The 24449-nt window shown below is 35.5% G+C and overlaps 1 protein-coding gene across 9 annotated transcripts in view; it reads right to left on the reverse strand.

Annotated features, from left to right (window-relative positions):
• Positions 1-24449, reverse strand: part of ZNF280D (zinc finger protein 280D) — a 51573-nt gene that overhangs the window by 13495 nt on the left and 13629 nt on the right. For 6 of the 9 annotated variants that reach the window (XM_027466738.3, XM_072043514.1, XM_072043516.1 and 3 more), the window contains 13 exons: positions 22608-22725; positions 18247-18414; positions 15645-15754; positions 14217-14446; positions 12208-12365; positions 11658-11758; positions 11402-11548; positions 10698-10832; positions 9758-9996; positions 8461-8601; positions 7406-7468; positions 6749-6867; positions 6551-6587 (listed from right to left, as the gene is read on the reverse strand). In XM_027466738.3, coding sequence (XP_027322539.2) covers positions 6551-6587; positions 6749-6867; positions 7406-7468; positions 8461-8601; positions 9758-9996; positions 10698-10832; positions 11402-11548; positions 11658-11758; positions 12208-12365; positions 14217-14446; positions 15645-15754; positions 18247-18414; positions 22608-22725 — 1766 coding nt within the window. The remainder of the gene's footprint in view (positions 1-6550; positions 6588-6748; positions 6868-7405; positions 7469-8460; positions 8602-9757; positions 9997-10697; positions 10833-11401; positions 11549-11657; positions 11759-12207; positions 12366-14216; positions 14447-15644; positions 15755-18246; positions 18415-22607; positions 22726-24449) is intronic. The other 3 variants (XM_072043518.1, XM_072043519.1, XM_072043520.1) reach the window with 1 other exon arrangement.

Below are 24449 nucleotides of genomic sequence, written 5' to 3' on the forward strand. Positions count from 1 at the left end.
ATAAATCATAACTTAAATTATTCATGACCTCACTAAGTGTTAATGGCTGTGTGCAAAGTACAACATGCCTGACAGAAGAAACACCTTTATCAACTCAAATTTTATGAAAAACGTATACTAATATTAGGTACCACATCTATTTTGCTACATTAAACCAAGAAAAAGCAGTGCTAAAAGCAGATCCTTTAAAGAACTTAACACACACTTTCAGCACACCATGTACGCCTTAGATTAACATTAAAGGTCTAGCGGGTAGGCAACTACTTGGATTGTGGTATAAACAACTATTTACATCGTAATTTGCAATAAACCATTGCAAAAATAACTAGGAAAAAAGTCTGTTTTACAATAACTCCTATTTTAGCACTGTAACAATGTTCATCTAATTACCAGTAAGAACAATGATCAGGGACTTGAAATGCTCTGAATCATGACCATCAATACTGGTAAAAGATGGTGCGGCACCAGATATTTAGCTTGGCTTTACTGCTTTAATGATTTCTGTGCAAGAATTTAAACAAGTAGGTTGGAAACTGTAATTTGTCTAAAAACAAATACTATTCACTTCTGAAAAGGAAGAACAATTTATATGCAAAGAAATCAGACACCACAGGACATGCTGTGCATAGAATAACAGAACAGCTTGGGTTGGAAGGGACCTTAAAGGCCATTTAGTTCCAACCCCCTGCTATGGACAGGGATGTTACCCACTAAAGCAAGTTGCCCAAGGCCTCGTCCAACCTGGTCTTGAACACGTGCAGGGATGGGCTTCCACAGCTTCGCTGGGCAAGAGAAGTATTTGTTCTTGTTGTATGAGAAAATTAAGTTTTGCCACCACAATAAACAGGTATGAACTGAATCCAATAACCACACACTGTTGTAAATATATTTTTAAAAATAGTTTACATTATCAAATTATGATAGATTTCTGTGGCTATCTTTCTATAGCTTAGAAAACAGATTTAAACTGGATAGTTTACACTGCTTTTAAAGTGAACAAAGTTTATAACATTTTGTGACAACTACGTCTTTGTTAATATGGTTCACCTTGGATTACTGATATTCTCAACCTTACTTCTGTTTAGGAATAGGTTTTAGAATTTAGTTCCTTCTAATTTGTAATTAACAAGTTTCCTAAGTGGATACTGAACCACAGAAGACTAACATCCTGTGATGTCCCTAACACTTTTACAAAAAATCTTAAATGGTTGGGACCTAACAGTTCGATTTCTGAAGAGTTCTGTCTCCCATAGTTCTCAAAAAGCAACAAAGGCAATGTCCTTTCCTACATATCTGGAGCTGCCATACTTCTGGGAAGAACCTTATGAAAGTAAAACAAAGTCTCTGACCATCTCTGATAAATACAGCCTGTTGGTCCACAATTTTGAGCAATTTTGAAACCTCTCTAAAACTCCCCAAATATTATCATACATAGAAATAAACTTCAATTTAAGAACAATGAAAAGTGACTTCTGATGATCAATCCCTCAAATAAAAATTCCCCCAAGATGTAGCAGCTGAGGACAAAATTTCAGCTTGACTGAGACAGTTAAGAGGAAGTAATGGCCACAAAACCAAAGAGGTTCAGGCTTTGACTATAGAATAAAAGACAGATAATTAAGAACATTCCTTTAGATGCTTTAAATCTGAAGTCAGGTTGATCTGAAACTTTGTTTGATATGCAAGGAATCAGCTTGGGCTAATGGAACAAATTTAGAGTCATTGAAAAAAGCAGACTGTAAGATGCATAATCCAAACATAGCTAAGAGTATTGTCATTATTTCTGAAATTCATGTAGTCTCACAGCTTTGCCTGCCTTCACATAATAAAATGTATCTAGATTTGTGCACATACAGAGCTCAAATCATGAACCACTGTCTTCCCAGTGATCTGTCATGTTTTCCTACAGTCACATAGTTGTTCCCACAGCTCTTTTGGGTAAGCAGCACTGAAAAAACAGCTTGAATCGTTCACCAAACACACCCTTCCTGTTCATCCCTAACCAAAACGAACTTTTCCTAGGAAATCAGTAGTCCCAGCTGGAGCTAACAACTTTGTGTTATCTAAATGGCTCCTGGTACCTTCCAGCCACCCAGCTCAACTATACACAAGGATTATAAACATAAATTGCTTATGAAAACAATATACATAAATGTCAAAACACAGTACCAATCTTCTGTAATTTGCAGGAAATTCTTAGAGAACATTTCTGAAAGCCACAAAAATCTGTAGTCATACTCCTGTTTTGGTTGCTGACAAAAACCTAAATGAAAGTGTGATATCACAGATTTACCTTCCTCTGAGTTACAACAGCATGTTCACAATGAAATAATGATCCCACTACGCTTTTTTGAATGCTATTGTGACAAAACAGAAACAAGTCCTGCAAGAAAAACTTGTGCTATGTAACTGATGGTTGAAACTGAACAACAGCATGCAAGACAGAACATACCTTCTGTCAGAATAAAAAGAAAAAGCAGCAAAAAGAACAAGACTTAGGAGTACTAATTGACTGTGTGGATGTTTAATCACAACGTATGCATAAAAGACAAACTGATGATGAGATCTTTGCTGTTACTAGCAATAACACAGTGGCTGCAGAAGCTCACTATCTCCCAAACTGTTGTTGTTTCTATATGAAAAGTGAAGAGGACAAAAATATCAGTCAAAACAGATTAGTCTCATGGAGTTTGATTATGCAGAAAAAGAAAGTGCTGCAAATCAAGACCAACTTGCATTCATTAGAAATCTCTTACAATGAGGAGGTAATAACAATGACTGATGCCAGAGTAAGATTATCTGCTAAGTTCCCTGGAAGCCACTAAATTAGAAATTCAACCAAGAAAAAAGTCCACTGTAAGCACGAGGTTAAATTTGTAGGAATGCTAGATGTTCATCATGACAAAATGAAAGCTCATCATATATTCAGACAACTTGTTGATGGATAAACTTGCCACAGATTATCTACAACTACAGATGAAGTCAGAAGCAGTGAAATCAAAATCAGCAGATGTCTTAGCAGCTTGAGTAGAGCATCCTTGAAGATGAGAGATGATACCAAAAGAACAAGGTGTGAATGAACTGTGGCTGCTCCACCCTCAATAAATATATCTGCTTCCATCACATGCTTTCCTCCGATACCATTTAGGAGCAAAAAGAAGTTTAGCCACTAGAGTAAAGCTAATAAATTCCTTTGGCCAAGATTCAGTTTATGCAGTTATGTGTGATAGAAAGCATATTTACTACTGTATATGGCAAAGTCATTGGCAGACAAAATGCAACTTATTTGAATATTAAACAGATCAGGACTTGCATGTTTTAGTGAATACCCAAAGAGAATGACAAATCCCTTTACTTTAAAAATCTAGGATCAAGTTCAGAACAAAATGGGCTTTGGTACTAGCAGGTATACATCCTCATTTATACAGTACTATAGCTTGGGATGTTACTGACAGACTTGAGGAGACAATGAGCAGCAAAGAAACACTACATGACATAAAGGAAACCACTGCTAAGCCTCTCTTCCAAGGAGTATTGCCCCCCAAAGCTGTAAGTTAATGCTGCAAAGCAGAGTAACAACACAGAAGAGCCTTTGCCAGACTACAGTACTGGGAGAAAAGACCAGACCTGCTGCCTAAAAGACATTAAAAAAAAAAAAAAAGGAAAAAAAAAAGAAAAAGAAAAAGAAAAATACCACAGCTTCAATGCATGAAGAAAAAAGAAAAGGTCTGGCCAGATGCTTGTTCGCTTACATACCAAAATAATCCCAAGCTCGACTGGGTTCAATTTGATGCTCCACAATGATGTATCAGTGAGCCAAGGCAGTATAGGATACCTGCTCACTTTCAACTCCCCTGCAACAAAAATGTCTACTGTCAGTTCATTTAAAAATATGTTAATGTTGCGCAAAGCAGAGAGTTGAGAAAAGAAAGAAGAGTGCTCGCACAGTTATTACGCCTTATTCCCTCAGCACAAGGTAGATCACTGAACAACAAAACAACTTATGTAGAGTAACAACTTAAAAAGAAAATCCTGCTGGAACATCCCCAGCTAGGTTATCTGTACTACTAATGACAGGACTCTGGTCCAAAGACAGGTGTCATCAACACTAAACAGAGCTTGTAGAACATGTTTGGTCATTAGCAATAGAGATGAGTTTTACAACACATACTGATAGTCTCATATGTCACAGAAGATATCAAGGTCTGAAAGATGCAAGAGAAGATCCAAAAGCTTCCAAGAATGTGTGTTATTGTGTCCAATGATGGTTATTCTGCAGAGTCCCACAAACAAGTTATACCTCATCACAGTGTAGGTCAAGGAATGGGAAGAAACATTCATAAATCACTGAGAAAATACATGGCAAACACTATGAGTACTGTTTACAGGTTCCTCTTCCGAAGCTAAATGCAGAGCACCACAAACATTTATTTGTGTTTACTCTGTACTGCAAATAACGAATACAAAAATCTGCTACAGAGATATGCTCATGCTTTTAGGTTCAGCAATGATACATTCTTGTCCAAAATATCAGACTTATATAGAAAAGGACAAGATTTCCTGAGATTGACGTCTATCAACATGTCAGTTTTCAAAACCACAGATATCACCTCATGTACAACCATTAACTAATCTTACAGCAACATCAGAGCTCTCAAAAAAACCAGCTATCTGCATCTACCCTAATCTAACACACTAACAGCTTGCAGAAACAAACCTGTACATGTTTTCAACTCTACTTCAAATCTCGTCCTTTGGTGCTCACCCACCTGTTTCTGCCTAATATTACATTAACACACTTCACATATTTAACATCCTTAAAATATTTTCATGACACTTCAACTGTATTTTCAAGAGAGTAAGGTTCTTGTGCAGTACTGACAGCTTGCCACAGACGTAGCCCTTTCCCCACCGTTCAATACACCTAGAATCTTTCCTTACAAGTAGTCCAGCACACATTAATTCCAAATACTTATTAACAGCTCCACGTAGAAAAAACTAAGGTTGGATCACAGCTCAACACTTCTTATTTTTCCTGTGTTTGACTTTCACCAAAATCCAAACTGTTTAAGAACACAAGCCACCCTGGATTAATCAGGGGATTATAGCTCACCATCTTAAATGACTCTTCCCAATGTTTTGCCCGATTTCAATATGCAGTGCTCCAAAATCAGAAGTTTCATTTTCTTCTTAAATGGCTTTTTGGAATGGTTTCCTAAATTAATTTCCTTCTCCTGTCCATTCCTCCCAGAACATCTATTCTTTTAAATAATGTCTATTATTCATTCCATCAGAACATCATTTTTATTCAACTACAGCACATGTTAAGCAGTTACTACTAGAGATTTGAAGTTCGCAGCATAGATTTTGCTCTACTATTATTCATAACTGAAGAAAATATTTCTATGCTTGGATCAGATGAGAGAGTATTCCTGTATCTCCTCTTACTGGCCACTTATGGAAAATAAGAAAGAAAATATTTAATGTACTGGTATGAAATCATAGAATGGTTTGGTTTGGAAGAGACCTAAAGGGTCATCTAGTACAACCTCCCTGCCACGGGCAGGGACATCTTTCCTTAGATCAGATATAACTTACTGGGGATATTTACAATACTCACTGAAGGTTGATTTATGCTCAGAGGCATAAGAAATTCTCTTTGTTGGTAAAGTCCTCATGCATGAGAATCTCTAATCCCTTTTAGAGACAGCCTGCTATAGGCTATATGGAGTCAATGACACTTTGTTGTTAAATCTGGGTTAAACTGTTTTCTTTCACCTTTAAAGTTTCTTTCTTTGTAGTCTAATCAACATCTTTATTCCTGCATTTAGAAAGAGTTTAGAGAGAACTTGTATTTGTTTCAGCTGACACACCTCTGAACTTTCCATTAAGGCAAAAACAGTTTCACAAGATATATTGTAAATCCTCAGGTACTGTCCCAGCATAACCAAGGAAGGGCTTAGCATGCCTGATTCTTCTAAGGTTAAAAAAATCCCAAACCCGACAAACACAAGCTCCACAATACTGCAGGTTCTTTTCCAAACCCTTAAAAAACTGAAAGCCCAAATCACCATATTAATTTTTCTTTGCAAATCATTAAAAATTAATGAGACAGCATATCTTTTATCATTTAATAATTACATCATTTAGAAAATAATTTCTAAATAATTTATCCTACTTCCACAAAGGCCACAACTTTCTTTTTTTAATATTTATAACAATATTATAACACTCATTTAATATAGTTAGCAATAAAAGTAAGTTGAATTTACAGTCCCACTAGGCCTAGACTCAGAAGTCAGGATTGAGAAGTACTAATACTGCAAGAACTGTTTATTTTTCATGACTTCACTAATCACTATCTCCCCATTCTTGCAATTCTGGATGTGTTCAAGAGCAAAAATCATTAAGTGAAAGCATGGGCCTCCCATACATTTTCTATTCTAATGAATTCAGAAGAAACCCAAGTTCAAAGTGCAAATTTTGGCCATCTGTCACTGAATTAATAGGAAAAAAAAAAAGAAACATTGAGTGGTAAAACAAAACTTACTCAGATACTTGTTCAGCAGTTGGCAAATCTACAGAAACTGAAAATAAAAATGAAAAAATTTAGTTAAAAACATTTTAAAATGTGGAAATACACAAGTACCCATTTTCAAATCTAAGCACATAAAGATAACAGAACTGGAAAAAGGACTGCTGTAACAAAGACATCCTCATGTAAGTATTTATATTTACGTGTACTCACCATTCTCTATAATAACTTGACAAGTATGAGTGTGGCTTTCACTCAGATGTGTGGCCATGCTATCTAAGCCAGAACCATCGGTCAGAAAATCGCAGTTAAGACATACTACAGTCACACCTCTAGAGAAGACAAAGTAAAAAGTACATATAAACACAACATACTTCTGGCTTTCTTAGCTTACAGCTACTGGATAGACTATACAGAAAAAAATTGATTTTGCAACTATAGATGAGGCGACTCGCAGAAGTGTTCTTACTTTTTATACTGCAACTAGCACCTGGAATTTTCAGTCATTGACTAGGACATCTTCATGCTTGATGTAGTACAAAGAATGCCACTTTTGACAGAACTTTATCTGTAAAGTTTGAGTTTCTTAGTTTTCCCACCTCCCTCTCCTTTCAGACTTTGCACATTGTGAATAATTGGAAAACTTTTTTTTTTTTTTTGAACTGCCTTGCGTTGAGAAAGAAGTCAACAAATTTGGACAAATTTTTGTTACAAAAGAGAACTCGGCTAGTAAAAGAGCTAGTATTTTCACTTTTCTGCTCTAACTTGTGTAAGTGTAGAAATTCAAGAGGATCTAATCTCATTTAATCAATTAACTTACTATCAAAAACTAAAAACATAATGTTCTGTAACTGAAAAAAGCTGAATTACCGTAGCTCTTCTGAATGCTTCTTGTAGATCCAAAATCTTTTACTTGGACGAGCACTGTGAAAACTAAATGTAAGAAAACATTACCACTTAAACTCGTTTTCTTGAGTACATCTCCACATATCCCCTACATACTGTACTCAGTACTGCAATTTCTTTATGACAAGGCATGAAAATAGAATACTCAACTACTGACCTGAATTACTCTAAAAAAATAAATTAATGAAATTTTATAGGCTTCTGAATCTCACCTCCAGCTCAAAACTGGTAAAATCAAAAACAAACAAAAAGCCCACATGGCTGTGTTCAAGAGCATAAGAGACAAACAACCTCAAGAACATCTAGCATCTCTACTCCTTCTGAGTTCTTTAGTAAATTAGTTTGGGAGGGACAAGACTTAGCTTTTTGGCATAGTACTGCCTGCACATAGTTACATTGCTTCCATTCACATTTTAGGTCTGGAAGCACCGTAGCTGAAGCTACACAGCAAAGCTATATGGTGAAGAAGGTTTACTGAATTCAAGCTCCCTAAAGAGATAGATTTAAATGAGATAAAAATCACATCGTCAGAAAACCTTAAGTTATTTCACACACAGTTTAAGTATGTGCCAACACTGTACTCCCACATGAAACAAAAAGCAAGCAGCTGAGTGCAAAGGCTGCTGCAGAAACATCCTCCCTGTAACTGCCTTCTTTCTCATCACCCCTTGTTCCTTAGGTGCTAGGGGCTGCAAGAGGTAAAGTAGGGGGGCAACAGTCAAGACTGCATCAAGGAGAGAAATGACAGGAAACTGGCTTCCCAGAACATACAACAATCAATCATTATTTGTTAAGTTTGACTGAAAAAATTATGAAAGATCTCACAGAAACTCGAAGCAAAAACAATGAACAAGAACACTGGATGTAGGCCCTCAACAAAAAGTGAAAATCCAACCTTACACATGCCCCTGTTGGTCCTATGACACAATTAAAAATGCAGTTAATACACACACATAACACACTTTATATGAATTTTGAAAGTATTTGATAACCCAATAAAAACTGCGCAGAGTTCTCACCTCATCATGTGATTCACGTAGGCTTTGCTACAGCTAGTATTATATCTGCATAAGCTACAGTGGACATATGTAGGAAAGTGGTTTGCAAAATCCTTTATTTCTGAGTAACACTCAATGCATTTGTGAGCTCCCAAACGATACCTAACAGTAACATGAAAAAGTTGATAGTTAACATCAACACTTTAGAACATAACTAGTTCAAACTTTTTGCTTTAAGTCTTTTAACAGTAAGAAACAAAGAAAGAAGAATTCAAAAAATGTATTAGTTAAATACTTATTATGGGATACGTTAGAACTTATGAAAAAAATGTTTTTTTTCTTTAATTATTAACTTAACGACCTTAATAAAAAAGTGCAAGTTAATATAAACATCTGTTATTGGGCATTTCTGTAAACAAGATCCTGCAGGTGAGAACCTCCAATTTCAGCTGCTAGCATTATCTTTCCATACTTCAGAAGGATTTCAAAGAATGCTTCATTTGCCACTATGAGCACAAGAGCATGTGGTTTTCCTGTCACCCAAAATTCTCTGCAAGCTTTGAAATATCTATAGATCAAGAATGTAATCCTGCTCTTCCCCAGTTTTGCTGGCTATTTTTGGATGTCTTAAAGAGCTATGTTTTGTGAGTGTTAGCACCTTACTGAAATGGAGGCATCCATAACCTTTGTCAAAGACAACTACGAATTCATACTAGGCAATGAAATTATATTCAAGTCCATAAAATACCCATTAAATTATTAACAAGGACTGCAAAAAACATTACACTGTAAATATAAAGAGAGTATTCTCTCCACAGTCTGCATTTACTTTGACTCTTTTGTTAGTTCCCCAAATTAAGGTACCTCCTAGGACAGACAAGACTTCACCTTTTGAATAATGGGTTCAAATAAATCCCTTCAGAAGCTGAAGGAAGAAAACAGTTTTCCCTCCGTAAGAAAGCTTGCAAAGAACACCCCAACAGATGTATTCCCCCTCCAAAGGCCACTTTTAATGTAAATCTGCCTGGTGTACCAGTATTTAAATTATTTGGGGCTCTGTGCAGAGAAAGATTCTAAATTTAGAACAGAATACATGTCAGAGCCACACAGAATACATGCCAGCCAAAAAATTATGAAGAATGAAGGTTTCGAATTATAATCACGATACCAACACGTGGAAAGTTCATGAGTATGTGCTTTCTACAAAATGGAGTGGTTGAATGTTCTATATTGCTATATGGTGAGTTACTAAAAAATTAATGAAATGACCACTTATATTCAAAGCATACTTACATATATTTTAATGCTAATATTTTACCTTAGATTATGCAGTGCTGTATTTGTAACTTTTTTTTTTTTGCTGCTGCTGTTGGTCCATGCATTTTGCTTCTTCGATGTAGCTGACGGTTTTGATTTTGCTTTTGACTTATTTGTATTAGATCTGTTATGATTTCTAGTGGTTGTATTTTTAGCTTTAGGTGATAGCTGAAATGTGGATGTACTCGTACTAACAGAAGATCCTGACTGAAGAGATCCAAGAGATGCTCGAATAGTGACCTAGAAGTATGAAATTAAAAGTTTTTCCATTTAAACTAAAAGTTCCCATTTCTGTTTACATCAAAGTTTGAGCCATTTTAGGGGAGAACTAACAATTTCACATAGCATATGAAATTCCCCTCAGCAAAGGTTGTCTCAAAAAAAGGTAAATACTGTTGACTAGAGTAAACTTAATCTCAACTGGATGCTAAACTTAATCAACTGGATGCTTAAAAAGTTTGTTTTTCTGGAAATAATTAGCCATGACAAAGAACACTGCTCTCTCTTCAGACCTGCAACTGTCTACATCCTGTTCTCAAGACAAAACAAAACCAAAAACCAAACAACAAGAAGAAGTATCAGCAGAAAAGAAACAGAAAGGTCAGAATAATAAGACCTGTTAGGAAGAATATCAAAAGAACCTATAAATTCCTGGATTAAAAAAAAAAAATGTGTCTTATTACCTCATGATTAGCCAATCTATTTATTCCAGATAACTTTTAGAAGAATGAAACAGAACAGCAATACATATCACCAGGAGGAAACTATGAACTGTTCCTAACAATTCTTCCAAAAGGAAGTGATTTTTTAGTTTTAGAGGCAGCAGAAATTTCTTTGCTTTGGACAAGAAAGGAGAAAAGCATCTCTTTCTAATTTCGCCCCTTTCCCTACCAAGGCATTTTCTTCATTTGCCCCTCTACTTCTCCTTTACAAACACTTACCTTTGTTCCAGGAGGCAATCCTTCTAACTGTTTAGGTTTTCTAAATGTTCGATGATGCTGAGTCTTGTGATCCATTTTTTCTTTGCAAGTCAAAAACTGCAGTCTGCACTTAGTGCAACGGTATATTCCTTTTTTCTTAAAGGAAAATAAATAAATATATAGTAAGCAGGAATGTTACGATAAACAAAACTATAGCCCTAGAATTTCTCAAGGAATGGTCATCTGATTTTTAAAAATCAACCTGATAAACTCTTAATAATATTGTACAAAGACAAGACAACTGTGTACACATGTAATATTATTGTAAGAGGGAATCAGAGATTGACAGTTAAACTAAGTCAACGCAGTACTTCACAATCTTTTCTCTAGTTAAATCACTGACAGCCTTGCTATTAACTTCAAGAAAAGCAGAACATATCACTATGACTTGGTGAAGAAACCAAGTAGCAGAGAGATTCTTTCAAGAATATTCAGAGATTTTTAAACAGGGAACTTCTGTCATATAAAAACATGACAAAGTCTAACAATTCACTTAAAGACTTCTCAAAAGAAGAAGTTATAAGGCTTCATCCTTTATTAACTATTCTTATCCACTAAGGACTATACAAATCAGTTCTATTTGTTGTTGTTGTTTATTTTAGGGAGAGATTCATTTTATAATTATTTAGCATTTTTCAATTAAGGATTGAAAAATATCTGCTTACCTGATGCCTCATATAATGATGCATATACGGTGCTCCAATTTTTATTACTTTGAGGCAAAACGGGCACAGCAAATGTTTTGTATTTTCATGAACTGTCCTGAAATGTGTTTCTACATCAGAGAAAGCTGAGGATCTGTAGTTGCATACCTAAAATAAGAAGTTTGACTTTCATGTTAGAAGTTTGTTGACAATAGAGACAGTGTTTATGTGTGGGGAGGTGGTATAATCTAAATACAAAACAGTCATTCTGAAATACCTGGCAAACATACGGCATTTCACCTGGCTTATGATTGTCCTTCATATGTTGCAAAAGAACTTGCTCTGTTTCAAAGGATAATTCACAGATTTTACAAATAGCTAGAAAAAGTGAAAAGCAAGAAAAATACATTAGAAAAGTAGCCTGGGATCAAAAGTAAATCAATACATACATATACATGAACAGTGAACTCTATAAAGGTAAAAGAATCTAACGATCTTTCTACTTTTCAGGTTAAACACTCTGCACAACTTCAGGAAGCCCACAGTGCAAGGCCCCTAAACAATATGAACTCTTGAAATGAGGGGCTTTCAATCATAAAACAAAGAGCCTGCCTCCACTCCCCATCCCCCAGCTTTTAGAAATATTTTTTCCAGATACATTGTTATGACATAAGTTGAATGACTGCCCAGCTTCTATATTAAACCTCATGATTATTGCTCTTAACGTACAATACCTTTATTCTGAGGTTATTAACCATCAAAAGTCAGAAAATATCTGAAAATTCTAGGTCACAAAAAGGTTCAATGTGATATATAAGTCAACTTACTAGACGACTCATAAGGCGTGTGTGTACTTTCAATGTGGCACTGCAGCTGAAATGGGGTGGGAAACTGACGGTAACAGTGCTGGCAGGTGGTATGGCTTTCCCAGCTTTCACTGCTCTGCTTCTCAAGCTCTAAGTGATGCTTCATGTGGTTCATAAACCTTTGAATGATAGTGAAGAGGTGCAAAAAGCCACATTTTAACACTATCCATGACATATCCCATGCAAAATGCACAAGAACCCTTAGAAACACTGCTCGGAAAGCACTTCTCAATTTCAAGAAGTTAGAGCAGGAAGCGTTCATCTAAAACAAACAAAAATCAATGAAGTTAAGCAAACTGACTATGCTGGAAATCACATCTCAAAGCTAAAAAAGGTATCTTGACTATTACAAGGAATATGCAACATGTCTGAAACATGCACTAAAACTAAGCAATCTATTGCGTCTTTCATGTTTGTTTAGCCAAAATTCCAGTCTTGAAATACACAAACTGTCAAAGGCAACAGCAACAAAACATTCAGACCTCACCACCACTAGAGGCTCAAATCCACATTCTGAAGCAAGCAGAACTGTAGCTCTGCTAAAAGCTATTAAGCAGGAAGACTCATCTGCAACTAGGACCTTCACAGCGTTATCTGAAATTACCTCCATCCAGAACTGACAGCATTCCAAGACCTGCCTTTCTATAAAGTATTTAGGTCTGAAGATCTGTTACGAAGGGCAGTTATCAAAGAATGCCACTGTGCAGCTGATAACCAGGTTATCAGAAACTTGGTGGTACATCACTACTGAAAGTCTCCATCTTTTCCTTATTAATATGTCCAACTATCTGCAGGAGGACCTACCTGAAAAGACTAAGCACTTTGCACATTGTTGGCAGGTCAGTTATCTGTGGAGCAGTGAATTGCCAAAAGGACATGCTAGTTGCATAACCCACCACTGTTAACTTCATAAACTGTTCTATTTTGAATGGGCTTAATTTCAGTACAGCCAAAAGAGCCATTAAATGTAGGTCACATTCACAAAAGGAATACATTTCTCAATGTGGTGACCTTGGAATTTAAAAAAAAAAAATACAGTTCCTTACTGTGATAAAGAGAATAGTTACTTGAGTTCAGATTTCTAATATAACATAGTTGCTTAAAAAGACCCCCCCAAAAAAAAAAAAAAAAAAGAACTGAAAATATCCAGATACTTAGCAGAAGAAAGGAATTGACACCATTAAGTCATGGCAGTAAACTCTCTTGAACGTCTGACAACATCAAATTTCCTAACTGCTTAAGATGAAATATTGGCAGTTTTACTCAGACACATACTTAAAGATTTACAGCAAGTTTAATGTTTGTAATTACAAGAAACATTTGTTTTGTTTAATAATATGGGTTTAATGTTAGCATAAGGCTGTTCATTTTAATCTGCAGACTGTGTCTTTTGAAAGAATAGTTCATTTTTCTTCAGTTTTACATTCTGCTACTTCAGCTTCCCTTGAAGAATGCATGTAAAAAAGTACAATGACCTTAACTTCCAAATGAACAATGACATTAGTTGGTCTACCCATTAAAACAGCTTACTGAAGCTTTTTGTGGCATTTGGAAGAAAAATTATTCCATCAAAATAACAGTTGTTACATAAGTAAACCACAAACTATTAGTCACTGGAAATCCCTAAAGAAAATTAACACTCACATCTACTGATATCACCATCAATCAGGATGGCAAGTTGTACAATACTTTGCTTGCCCTTTTCAACCCCAAATCCTACAGCTGCTCTCATTAAAACTAAACCATTTCCTTTAGACACCATTAAAACTCGTACTCTGATCAGTGAATAATTTAAAATATGGATGGACATACACAGTAAAAACTAATTCAATTTCTGTTCAATTACCCAGTATCATCAGTTTTCAAGGAGCCAAAAATCTTTCTATGCCAAAGAGACAAATTTTGAATGTACGACATTAATTGCTATAGGCTGTAAATTATTAAAACATGTAGAAAGTGAATTCAAATACCTTATGTTATTTTTAAGAACTTTCAGACAGCTGAAGCACTTAAATGTTGTATGAGTCTTCTGCTCCTGTTGTACCTGCTGGGTATCACCTTCATGTTTCCCATAATAGAAGTCGTTAACTAACATGATCAATTTTCCTTTCTCAGATTCATTGATTTTGCTTGTTGTACTTGAACATTCTGTTTTGGCCACTCCCGGGAAGAAATTATTTATCATATCTGGACAGCAATACTGAATAGAAAAGGGGAGATGAAGAGACAGACAAAGGTATCAGTTGCTCCGAACAAACTGCATCAATGACAACAGCATTTTAAAAACTGAAGCCACCTGCTAACTAGAGCTACATGCGAAGCTCCATTTCCATTCTGTGTCACGCTAACTCCATGCAAATTCACATAACTCTGAAATTATCTTTTGGTAGTGTTTAGATAAAATGCAATGCATTTTTAACACCGAAGAGGGATTATTCTCATAGTTTCATGTAAAATGAGTTTAAGATTCAAATCAGAATACGAATGTTGCCTAGTGGTTCCTTACTCATTAGAAAACTGTCTACTTAATTTAAATCTAACAAGAAAAAAAAAAATCAGCTTTTATGCAACTATTTTGTTGACAAGTGTAAGTTTACAGAGCACCTCATGGAATGTTTTATCTTTTACCTCTTTGGGGAGGACATTTATTAAAAACAGCGTTATTTTTATTTCCAGCATTGTGAAAAATTCAGAAATCCTACATCACACAAGACACATTATTTATGTGTTTCTACTTAAAAGCATAGATAATGAATTCTTAACCCAGAAGCTGTAATAATAAACTTAAAAAGTATGAACTACTTCATATAGAAAATGATATGAAGTTTCCAACAGTGAACAAAATCAGAATGTTTCTGAACAGATCTCTCTCCAGCTGGACAACAGTTCTTATTATGCATTATTACTTTCTATAAGCCTACTAATACAGAGTTCATCTTCTAGCGTAGAAATGTAAGTCAGTATACTTATCCCCATATACTGTAAATTGACATGCAATTAAAAAAAAAACGTAGTCACTTTATTTAATTCACAGTTCTTTAATTCAGCTAGTATAGTAAGTACAAAAGCAATTTCTACAAACAGTGATTAAATAAATAAAACTTTTTTTTTTTTTTTTTTACTATTATTATTATGTATGCTTCTTAATTGTATTTTGAAGCTGAAGAAGACAGGCAGCACATGTGCCTCATTTCATTGGGAAAATATGGTCAAAAGCGGCAACATTTGGAGCTTCCCATCTCCATTCTTTATCTCTGTGACTACGAGACATTTGGGCCCTGGCTGATTATAGCCAGCAGCCAGCCTATCTTCACATCAAAACATAGCACTCTTTTTCATAACCAACCAGAAGACCACATAAACTTATTACAACGTTTATCAGCCCCAAAATATTTTACCTTCATATGATTTTTTAAAGGATCCATAAGATTGAAATGAATATTGCACTTTGGACAAGCTCGTGGAAAAGGTCCTCCATTTTTAATATTGCTTGATGTAGCATTAGTACCTGGAAAACATATTAAGATTCAGAATTCACAATCAAGAGTGACTGATTTATTATTATTTATTATTCTAGCAAAACATGCTATTTGAAATAAAAACTATTACAACCGATGTGGCTATAGTGAACATACGCAAGGTTTTACAACCATCTTTTAAATACTGTTCTTAATTTCCAAAATCATTTTATTCAGTTTGATATAAACATATATAAAATCTTAGCAAATAACAAGGAAAAAATGGGAGAGGGTAATAGGAGCACAACGGAGACAAAACATTAATTCTGTTCCCCTAAGCCCCCAGACGAAACAGATTACGTGATTTCTTTTTTAAAGAGGTTTAATTTTAAAGAATTGTACAAAACTTTTTACGCCATGACCTGATCACCATCACATAGGGTTCAGATATCTGTTTTTGAAAGGAATTTCACCATCTCATTCTCAATAGGAAGACTATAGTTCTCTGGCAGTAGTTGTAACCCTGAGCCTATTCAGATGCATCATTCCTGGTGAGCAAAGGTGTCTTTGGAAAACCTGGACAATAAATCCTCTAAATAATTACTCCCAAGAATGGAAGGAAGGAATATTCTCTTATCAGTACAAATTAATACTTTTCAAGCAAATTAAAAACAAAAACCTTTGTGTTATCTTAAACTTCAATGAATAAAGCCAAGCTTCCAGTTTTCTCCTAACTGCCAAAAGACAGTGAGAGCTACTTTTCCAGGTCAAGTTCTCTTGCATTTACAAGTCATTCACAGATCTGGAGGACTCCATGCAGAATAAGCAGTTTAGAACAGATTAAACATAGGAGAAGTGTTAATATCTTAACTTCAGGGTTAAATGTACTGTGCCAGGGCTATGAAAAAATGTAATAAAAAATACACACAAAAATACATCCACCTTATAACAAGGAAAAGTATGGGTTAAGAGATAACCACGCAACTGCCTAATACATTTTGTCATTAAAATGATCTTGCATAATCCACAAGGTAGACAGAGATCAAGCAGTATTTTTCCATGAGGATAACATTACTGCTAAGAATCGTAATTAAGCAGAAAGTCCTTCAAATGAGTGGATGACCATGCAAGAGATTTACCACAAAACAGTGCAGCAAGTCTTCAGTATTAAAGTTTGTAAAACATTTTGACAAGTTTGCTGAGGGCAAATTAATTTTGGAATGTTCTGCAGCAAAATGTAATGTTCTGTGGTGCCTCATTGCTGGATTTTGTGACATTTGAAATTTGTATGGGATCATGGAACTGCCTAGAGACAAACTCAAAAAAATGGGTTCTCAGTAACTATGATCATCTATTCCTTTGTTACTGAATTTAGTAATATCCTCTGGTTATCTTTTGTACATTGCAAGCTGCAGCACAGTATCTGTTTTGCAGCATAGTATCTGTTTTACCCACCACAGGGTGTAGGAATTCTTTTTTCCCAGCAATATTCTGTGTTATAGCTACTTCCTGCTGGTTGCTAAGGAAGAGAACGATAGCAGAACAGCTGCAAACAGGACATCAAAAAAAAAAGTATTCTAATCAATTTAATCATAATGTGGGTAGCTTCTCATTTTAATATTATAGGAAAGAGTATGTGGCTGGAAATACCTCAAAGTCAATAAGAAGCTCTGGTCTATTATAATCAGCTGGAAAGCACCTTTTGGCTCAGGAGGAAACGTGCCTAATTACTAATATGCTGAAACAGCCAGACTACCTTTCTACTTGTAGGGAGGGGAAGTTCATTCAAAGAGCAACCTGAAACTTAAATTCCCCTGCTCCTTTCCTACTACTATTTTAAACCGTATCAAAATCACCACTGCAAAAGAAAGGTCGGAACTGCAAAAACCACTTTGCAATAGTTATTCCAAATACTAGCATCACAGAATTTAGGAGGGATGTGTAGAGGTGTTTTTGTCCAGCCTCCCACTCAAAGCACATGCAACCCCATCAGCATGCTCAGAGCCATCCAGTTGATTTCTCAGTAACTCCAAGGACAGAGATTCCATAGTCCAAGTCCCTCATCTTGCATTCCTAAAGTTAATTGTTTTCATCCTTTTAACTAATCTTTTAACTATTTGATAAATTCAGCAGTCACAAAATTCTTTAAAACTTGATTTTTAGTTGGTTAAGTTTCAACCCCATTAAGTTGTTTGAGCTAAAAAAATCAGATGAGTTCAGGGGCATTTGTTTTGAATGCCTGTTTTCACAGCTACTGAACAACTCAACTAGTCTCCACTTCACTGAAGTCAAACATCCGAACAAGGAAGGCCAGAAGTTTGAATATGCAGTAACTTAGGTTGAATTAATTTGTAAAGGTATATAAATTCTTGCACTGAAAGGTCTGTCTTTATTTTGTATTTATTTTAAGGCAGAACAATTACTTATTTACATTGCCTTAACAGCATTAAGAATAATGATCAACTTAAACATTGCAAGAGTGCTAGCTTTCTCCATGAACCAGACGCATGGATTGACAGCTAGACCATTGGATCTACCCTACCTTTTGAAGATACATTTTGTGATGGTGTTACTGTTGGAGAGTTAACTGTAGGTGAAACATCTGAATTGCTTCCAGCACCAACCTCATTAGGCTTGGCCTTTTTTGGAGTTACACTGTTGCCTTCAGAAGTAGCAGGACGCTTAGATACAAAAACACTCTCATTCAGACCTAGTGGTTTAAATTAAAAAACCTCAGTTTTTTTCCATAGTATATTACAAACATATTACTGAGGCCTATACTTTAAAAGATGGGCAAATCCAAATACAGCAGTTAAGATTTCCCTAACATCATAATCCATGCAGAAGTTAAGAAAACTATATCCGACTCAAAATTTTCTCAGACAGTGGAGAAGAAAAGGGTAAAGGTGAAAGATACACAGCCCCATCTCTAAAACCAAGTAAAATATACTGTGACCAACTGAATTTTTTGGCCTGCTTTTCATATCTTGACCCAGACTCATCTCAAACAGATTCTTAACTCTGTAAAACATTTTGAGACTTCAGTTTGTATGCGAAATATTACCCAAAATGAAAATGGTGTTGTAATTTCTAATAAGCAATCATAGTATGCCTATTTTGCTCTATTCTGATGAAGATGCTGATTCACTAATTGTTTGCAGTACTTCTAAAAATAAATAAAACACTATAAACAACTCTGAAATTCAGAGTTTCAGTGCCTAATAAACTGGTCCTTCCGTATTTGTCTCTCTCTTGTCCTGAAACCAACATCTCTGTTACTGTAAAATTATCCTTGGATTGGAGAATCATCCAGCTGATGTAATCTTGATACAGAGTACAATCTTCAACTAGACCTGAAGCACAGCTGCATACCAGTAATTCTGAGGTGACAGCACAGGCCTTCAGTAATTCTGAAGTGACAGCACAGATGGCAGACAGCTTTTACAGTATGATGATCTATGAGGAGCACAAGACTTGCAGAAAATAACTCCCAAACACAATGATATCAAGGAAGGACATTCTTGTACATTTCCCTCCCAGCCATCTAACTGCTCCAATGACTTCTTTGGGTGTAATAAAAAACGAACTACTATCTTTAAAAGCCTTTCCAATGATCAGAGATAACTTGTGCTACATAAAATTATTCAAACTACTATGAAAAAATAAAAACCAAGCCACTGGTTCACCTCCAAGTCGTGTTTATCCTGTATTAGCTATCTACAGCTAGCAAACAGTCTCCCTGTTCAATCCAAAGAATCTCAGCAGGGAATGCTGGCATTTGAGCTTTTGGACATTTACCGCATTATGCCTCATATACAGGAAAACATAATTCACTTGTTATATATGTATTTAATGAGTCTAGTATTCTCCTTCTGAGCATACCCTTCCATAATAACCACTTCTTCCTGACATAAATGAACATACTAAGCTCAAATATCTCAGCCTGTGCATTGTTTCCCAAAGACAACGCATACACAAAATAAACAGGTCATCTGCTAGATGACACTACTTCCTAGATGTTTGTTTTACATTTACTTATCCTTGATCACAAAAAGTTTTCATACAACTGGTATAACTTTTGAATTCTGCATCACTGAGGCCATTCGAGCACCAGGCCATCAACCCACAGCAGGCACAGTTTAATAAAATATAATTACGTATCTGTTGTTGTGTAAGAAGGGACTGGGTTAAGACAGAAGGTCTGATTTTATAAGAATCTTCAGTAAAATACTTAATTTTACTAGGGAAAACCTGATATGTAAAAAAGACAATCTTTACAGGTTAACAAAATTGGTAATACTTGAAATTTAATAAGCTTGACGTATCTGTGACACACAGAAAAATTGAAGCTCGTTTTCTATATTCATACAGGTAAAGATTCTTACCTTGGTTTATATATCTCTGATCTAATAAATTTCCTCTTTCAGAAAAGTGATAACACTAGGAGAACATACATATATTTGCATTTGAATTCCGCTGTTTGTTCATTAGAAATATTTTAAGGCATATTGTGAAAAATAAACAAAACTATTTTAAATATTATTTAATATCTAGCCTATGCAAATCAGTCCCTGTTCTGACTGATTTGTCTTTTCAACTTGCCTCTCTAGTCTGGTGCATTGACACCAAATTTCCTCAGATCACTGATGCTCCAGGCTAGTTTGTCCAATGCTCCACTCAACATACCACAAGCTGAAATTGTCAGGGACTCCAGGTATTGGAGCCCAGAGCACACAGTTGCTGTTTGGTTTTGCAGTTTGCTTATGAAGTCTATTATCTTCATTTCACGCTACTAGTAAATACTTCTGTAAATATTCTGTAGTTATTATGAAAGAGTTGACTACTAACATACACACAGCATCACTGTATATGATATTGAGAATTACTGCAAAAAGAAGCCACAATACGGTAAAATATATTAAAAATAGTGACCTTGAATAGAGGTGGTTTATGTAATGTGATAAATCACATCAAATTCACAGAATCGGGACATGAAAGCCTTCTCAGACCTGTCCCTCACCAACACTTTCATTAACCTAGTGATACGAATGGATGCATACACTTCAGACAGCTCTTAAATACCACAGAACAGTTTTTCTGTTGGCTATGGCATTTTCTGGTTCCTCCAAGTGCATAGTTTCACATATATCCCCAGAGCCCATCCAACACCCAGGTAGGAGCTATCAGTACAGTTTAACTTCTCACCACCGTTTAGCAGCCTAGCAAAAAGGTTGGTTAGTGTCTGTTAGCAGTTCCTCATTTGCCTGGTTCACAGACCTCAGAAACAAACATTTATGCTATGTGGAGCTAAAAGTTTTGTATTCTTCAGTGACTCCACATGCAGAAGTTCAACTACTCTGCAGAGAGTACCACGGGCTGGTTCCCACTAAGACTGCACTTTGAAATACCATATTCCAGAATGCTTTGTGCCAGCAGTGCTGCCCATGAATTAGAGGAAGCACAACGCCAACACAGGCAAGTAGGCATCGGCACATACAACCAAACCAAGTGTAAGAGCCTTACGTGACCTCACCACGCCAGCCAAACCACAAAACACACAGATACTTCTTGGGAAATTAAGTTAAATATTACATTAGCCTCCTGTGTCATATAGGAATGAAAGAGACACAACTTTGGACCAGAAATAATAAATCTTTTCATCTATTTTCTCTGTCGTGTATCTTACTGAAATATACAGGCTAAGTATGGTATATTACTTTGAATTACAGTCCTTGATGCCTTTGAGTACATCATTTTTCCTGATAAGAGCCTAATATAAGTAATTGTTAAATATGCAAGCAGGTGTCATGAATTAGAAAAATAAAATTAAATACCTGTGGCTTTGGAGAACTAGGGTTGAATACTGAACCATTTGCAATAAATAAAAGACTCATTTACTTTACAAAAAGCTATTTATTCCACTAAGACAAGAATCAGATCACAGAATAGACACATGCAAAGAAATACACTACCTTCATTGATCAGTAGCTGCAGTGAATGCCTTAGCTAGAGATGCAAAATCATCATACCAAGCAACAGAAGAAGCTACCAGTCATTCTGTTTTACTTTTAGTATGACCTGTTAAGCCATTCATTATAGATAGCCTGTTACCTTATGGAAGAATCAGAAGTGTTTGTCATCTATAACTTACAGACTGAATCCTAGGATTCTGTTCAGTTATTAGAGAAGTGCAATCCTTCACAAAAAAAGGGAAAGTTTCAAGTTACAGCCTGTTTAAGATTGAATACACTGCATGCTTCAATTCTATTCCACCTGCTATGAAAAAAAGGGATTGTTTGTTTGTTTGTGTTTAGATAGGTTAAATAGTTCCTGTTGAAATACGGTTTAGCTAGATGAAAAAAAAAAAATTAGTTGTCAAACTGTAGTCTTTTCCTTCCCCCTCCTTTTTGCACAGGATCCTTTTGATCCCATTTACTCCAACTGCTATATTTAGCAGTCAGGAAACCAAGACCATCATCATTGGGAATCCACTCAGCAGACTCAGGAAGTTCTTCTGGCACTGTTCCACAGCCCCTCTCTTGCTAACAGCCGCTTCTATTCATGCTAGTCGAAGAGTGCTGGATATACAGAAAATGAGCCTTTAACTGTCAAAAAAAAATGTAGCTTATCTGGCAATATTTTTTTTTCCATCTAAATGACCATTACAAGACATCAGTTGATATTACAGTCAGTCTAATGCAATGAAAAGCAAAGTCTGACAACACAAGGCTCTGAAGTTTAATTCATTAAACATTATATAGTGTTATGTACAGGGGGAAGAAAAAAAAGTAGCTATACTATATTCTAAAAATCCTATTTAAAATTATAACCCAAAGGTCTGCACTACAGTTAAATGACATTACGCTGTTTCTTTCTCTTATCAACTACTACAGTTATACCCACCTGTTACATTCACTGATGGCCCAGTCTGGTACTGTGGAACTCCCGAGTTCTCTCTCACACCAAACAGTATACCAGATGTATTATCTGGTGCAGCTGGTGGAGAATCCATAATATAATCCTAATAAGATATTTTCAAGAGGGAAAAGAAATTTGAGGTTTAACATTTTTTTACTTGCAGGCTTCAAAGGGTTTATCTTAAAAACATACGACGGCTTACAAGTACTCATAAGTACTCATCTCTAAACCAAGTTCATTACAATCTCCCCCAAATAGTTTCTTTTGACATTTTAAGAAGTTTGCAATTCTTATCAGTGGTTAATTTAGTCATAGCTGTATATCCAAAAAAAAAAAACAACCATATGACCCAAGAAAGCCCATTTTATGAAATATTACTAGGACTATGTGAATTGCTAATTGTAATTACTTTTGTTCAAAAGTCTGATGATGTTTCAAATTACACTTGAATTGTTCTGACAACTGTAGAGCTTTCTTCCTTCAATACAAGCTTAGACATTTGCCTGTTACTCCTGTGTAACAGCTACTACCTGCATTTTAAAAGAACAGAAAACAGAACTGAAAGTAGCACAAACTTGCCGCGAGCAGAAGCCTCTTAAAGATAAGATTACACCAGTTGAATTCTATGAAGTGATCAAGCTTTAATGAAAGTAAGGAAGTATCTACAACATGGTGACTGTGAATGGCACTCAAACTTACGGTATCACTAAGGGATATTTTTTTTTTCTTTTATATAGGATAATTTATAAGAGATTTCTTGAAATAATACAGTTTAACTCCCTTTTCAAAGCACAGCTAACCTAAAAGTTGGTTTGTGTTTCTCAGCACCTTGATGCTTTTGAGCATCTCCAAATACAGGTATACTTTTACCCTTCAACTTAAAAGGTTTGCCCTTTGGTACTACCATAACCTAAAAAATGAAACAGAGTCTGTATTTCTCAGCCGCAACACAGAAACTTATACCTAAACACTTTCATTGATCACCTAACAGGTAATGTTTAGAGTGAAGGAAACATCAAATTTAGTTCTTATTAACATTCAAATTTAGAGGCTGTGGCAGGTCAAAAACACACTTGCCAAGATCATTAATATTGCTCACATCTCTGTTCATACTAACTAAAACAATTTGGAACAAGAAGTATTTTCAGCAATAGCAATAATCAGTTAAGAAAAACCTTATGGTAGAATTGCATTAAATCTCCATTTTGAGGTATAAATGGCAAAATGTTGGCACTTCATCTTTCTACTCTGAAACAGTGCAATTAGTTACATTAACTTTGTCAAGGTGTACTGTGAAACAAAAGACTAGACAGAATTAGCCCCACTTTCTTAAAACATGATCACCTAACACTCATACACACACTTTGTCATCAATGTATCCATGAGACAAAGGCCACAATGCTTTTTACTGTAAAGATAAGTCTCTTAATACGCTTCCCTCTCCACTAAGCCAGCACAATTGTAGAAACATCCTGGTAGAAGCTGCTATCTTTTTAACTACCACCATTTTGACTAAACTTGATGGTAACAAGTCTAAAGGCAGTGCACAAATACACATACAGGTATGATAATTTGTTTTAGGACTCTTAAGTACTAGAAAAGATTGGAACAAAGCAAGAGCTTTTTCTTCCCACCCTGTTTTTGTTGTAGAGCTCTGAAACGAAGACCCTGCAGGGCCCTAATGAAAACGCAGAGCCGTTCTTCCAGAGCGATCAAATTCAATCTAAGTAAGTTAAGCAAAGGTGTAGCTGTTGAAATCATGATAATGCTAAAAACATTTAACTACTAGATTTCTTTGCCGTATTTGTTACAAGTAAAAACCATGAG

Source organism: Anas platyrhynchos, chromosome 11 (genome assembly GCF_047663525.1).
Source record: "Anas platyrhynchos isolate ZD024472 breed Pekin duck chromosome 11, IASCAAS_PekinDuck_T2T, whole genome shotgun sequence".
Lineage (NCBI taxonomy): Eukaryota > Metazoa > Chordata > Aves > Anseriformes > Anatidae > Anas > Anas platyrhynchos.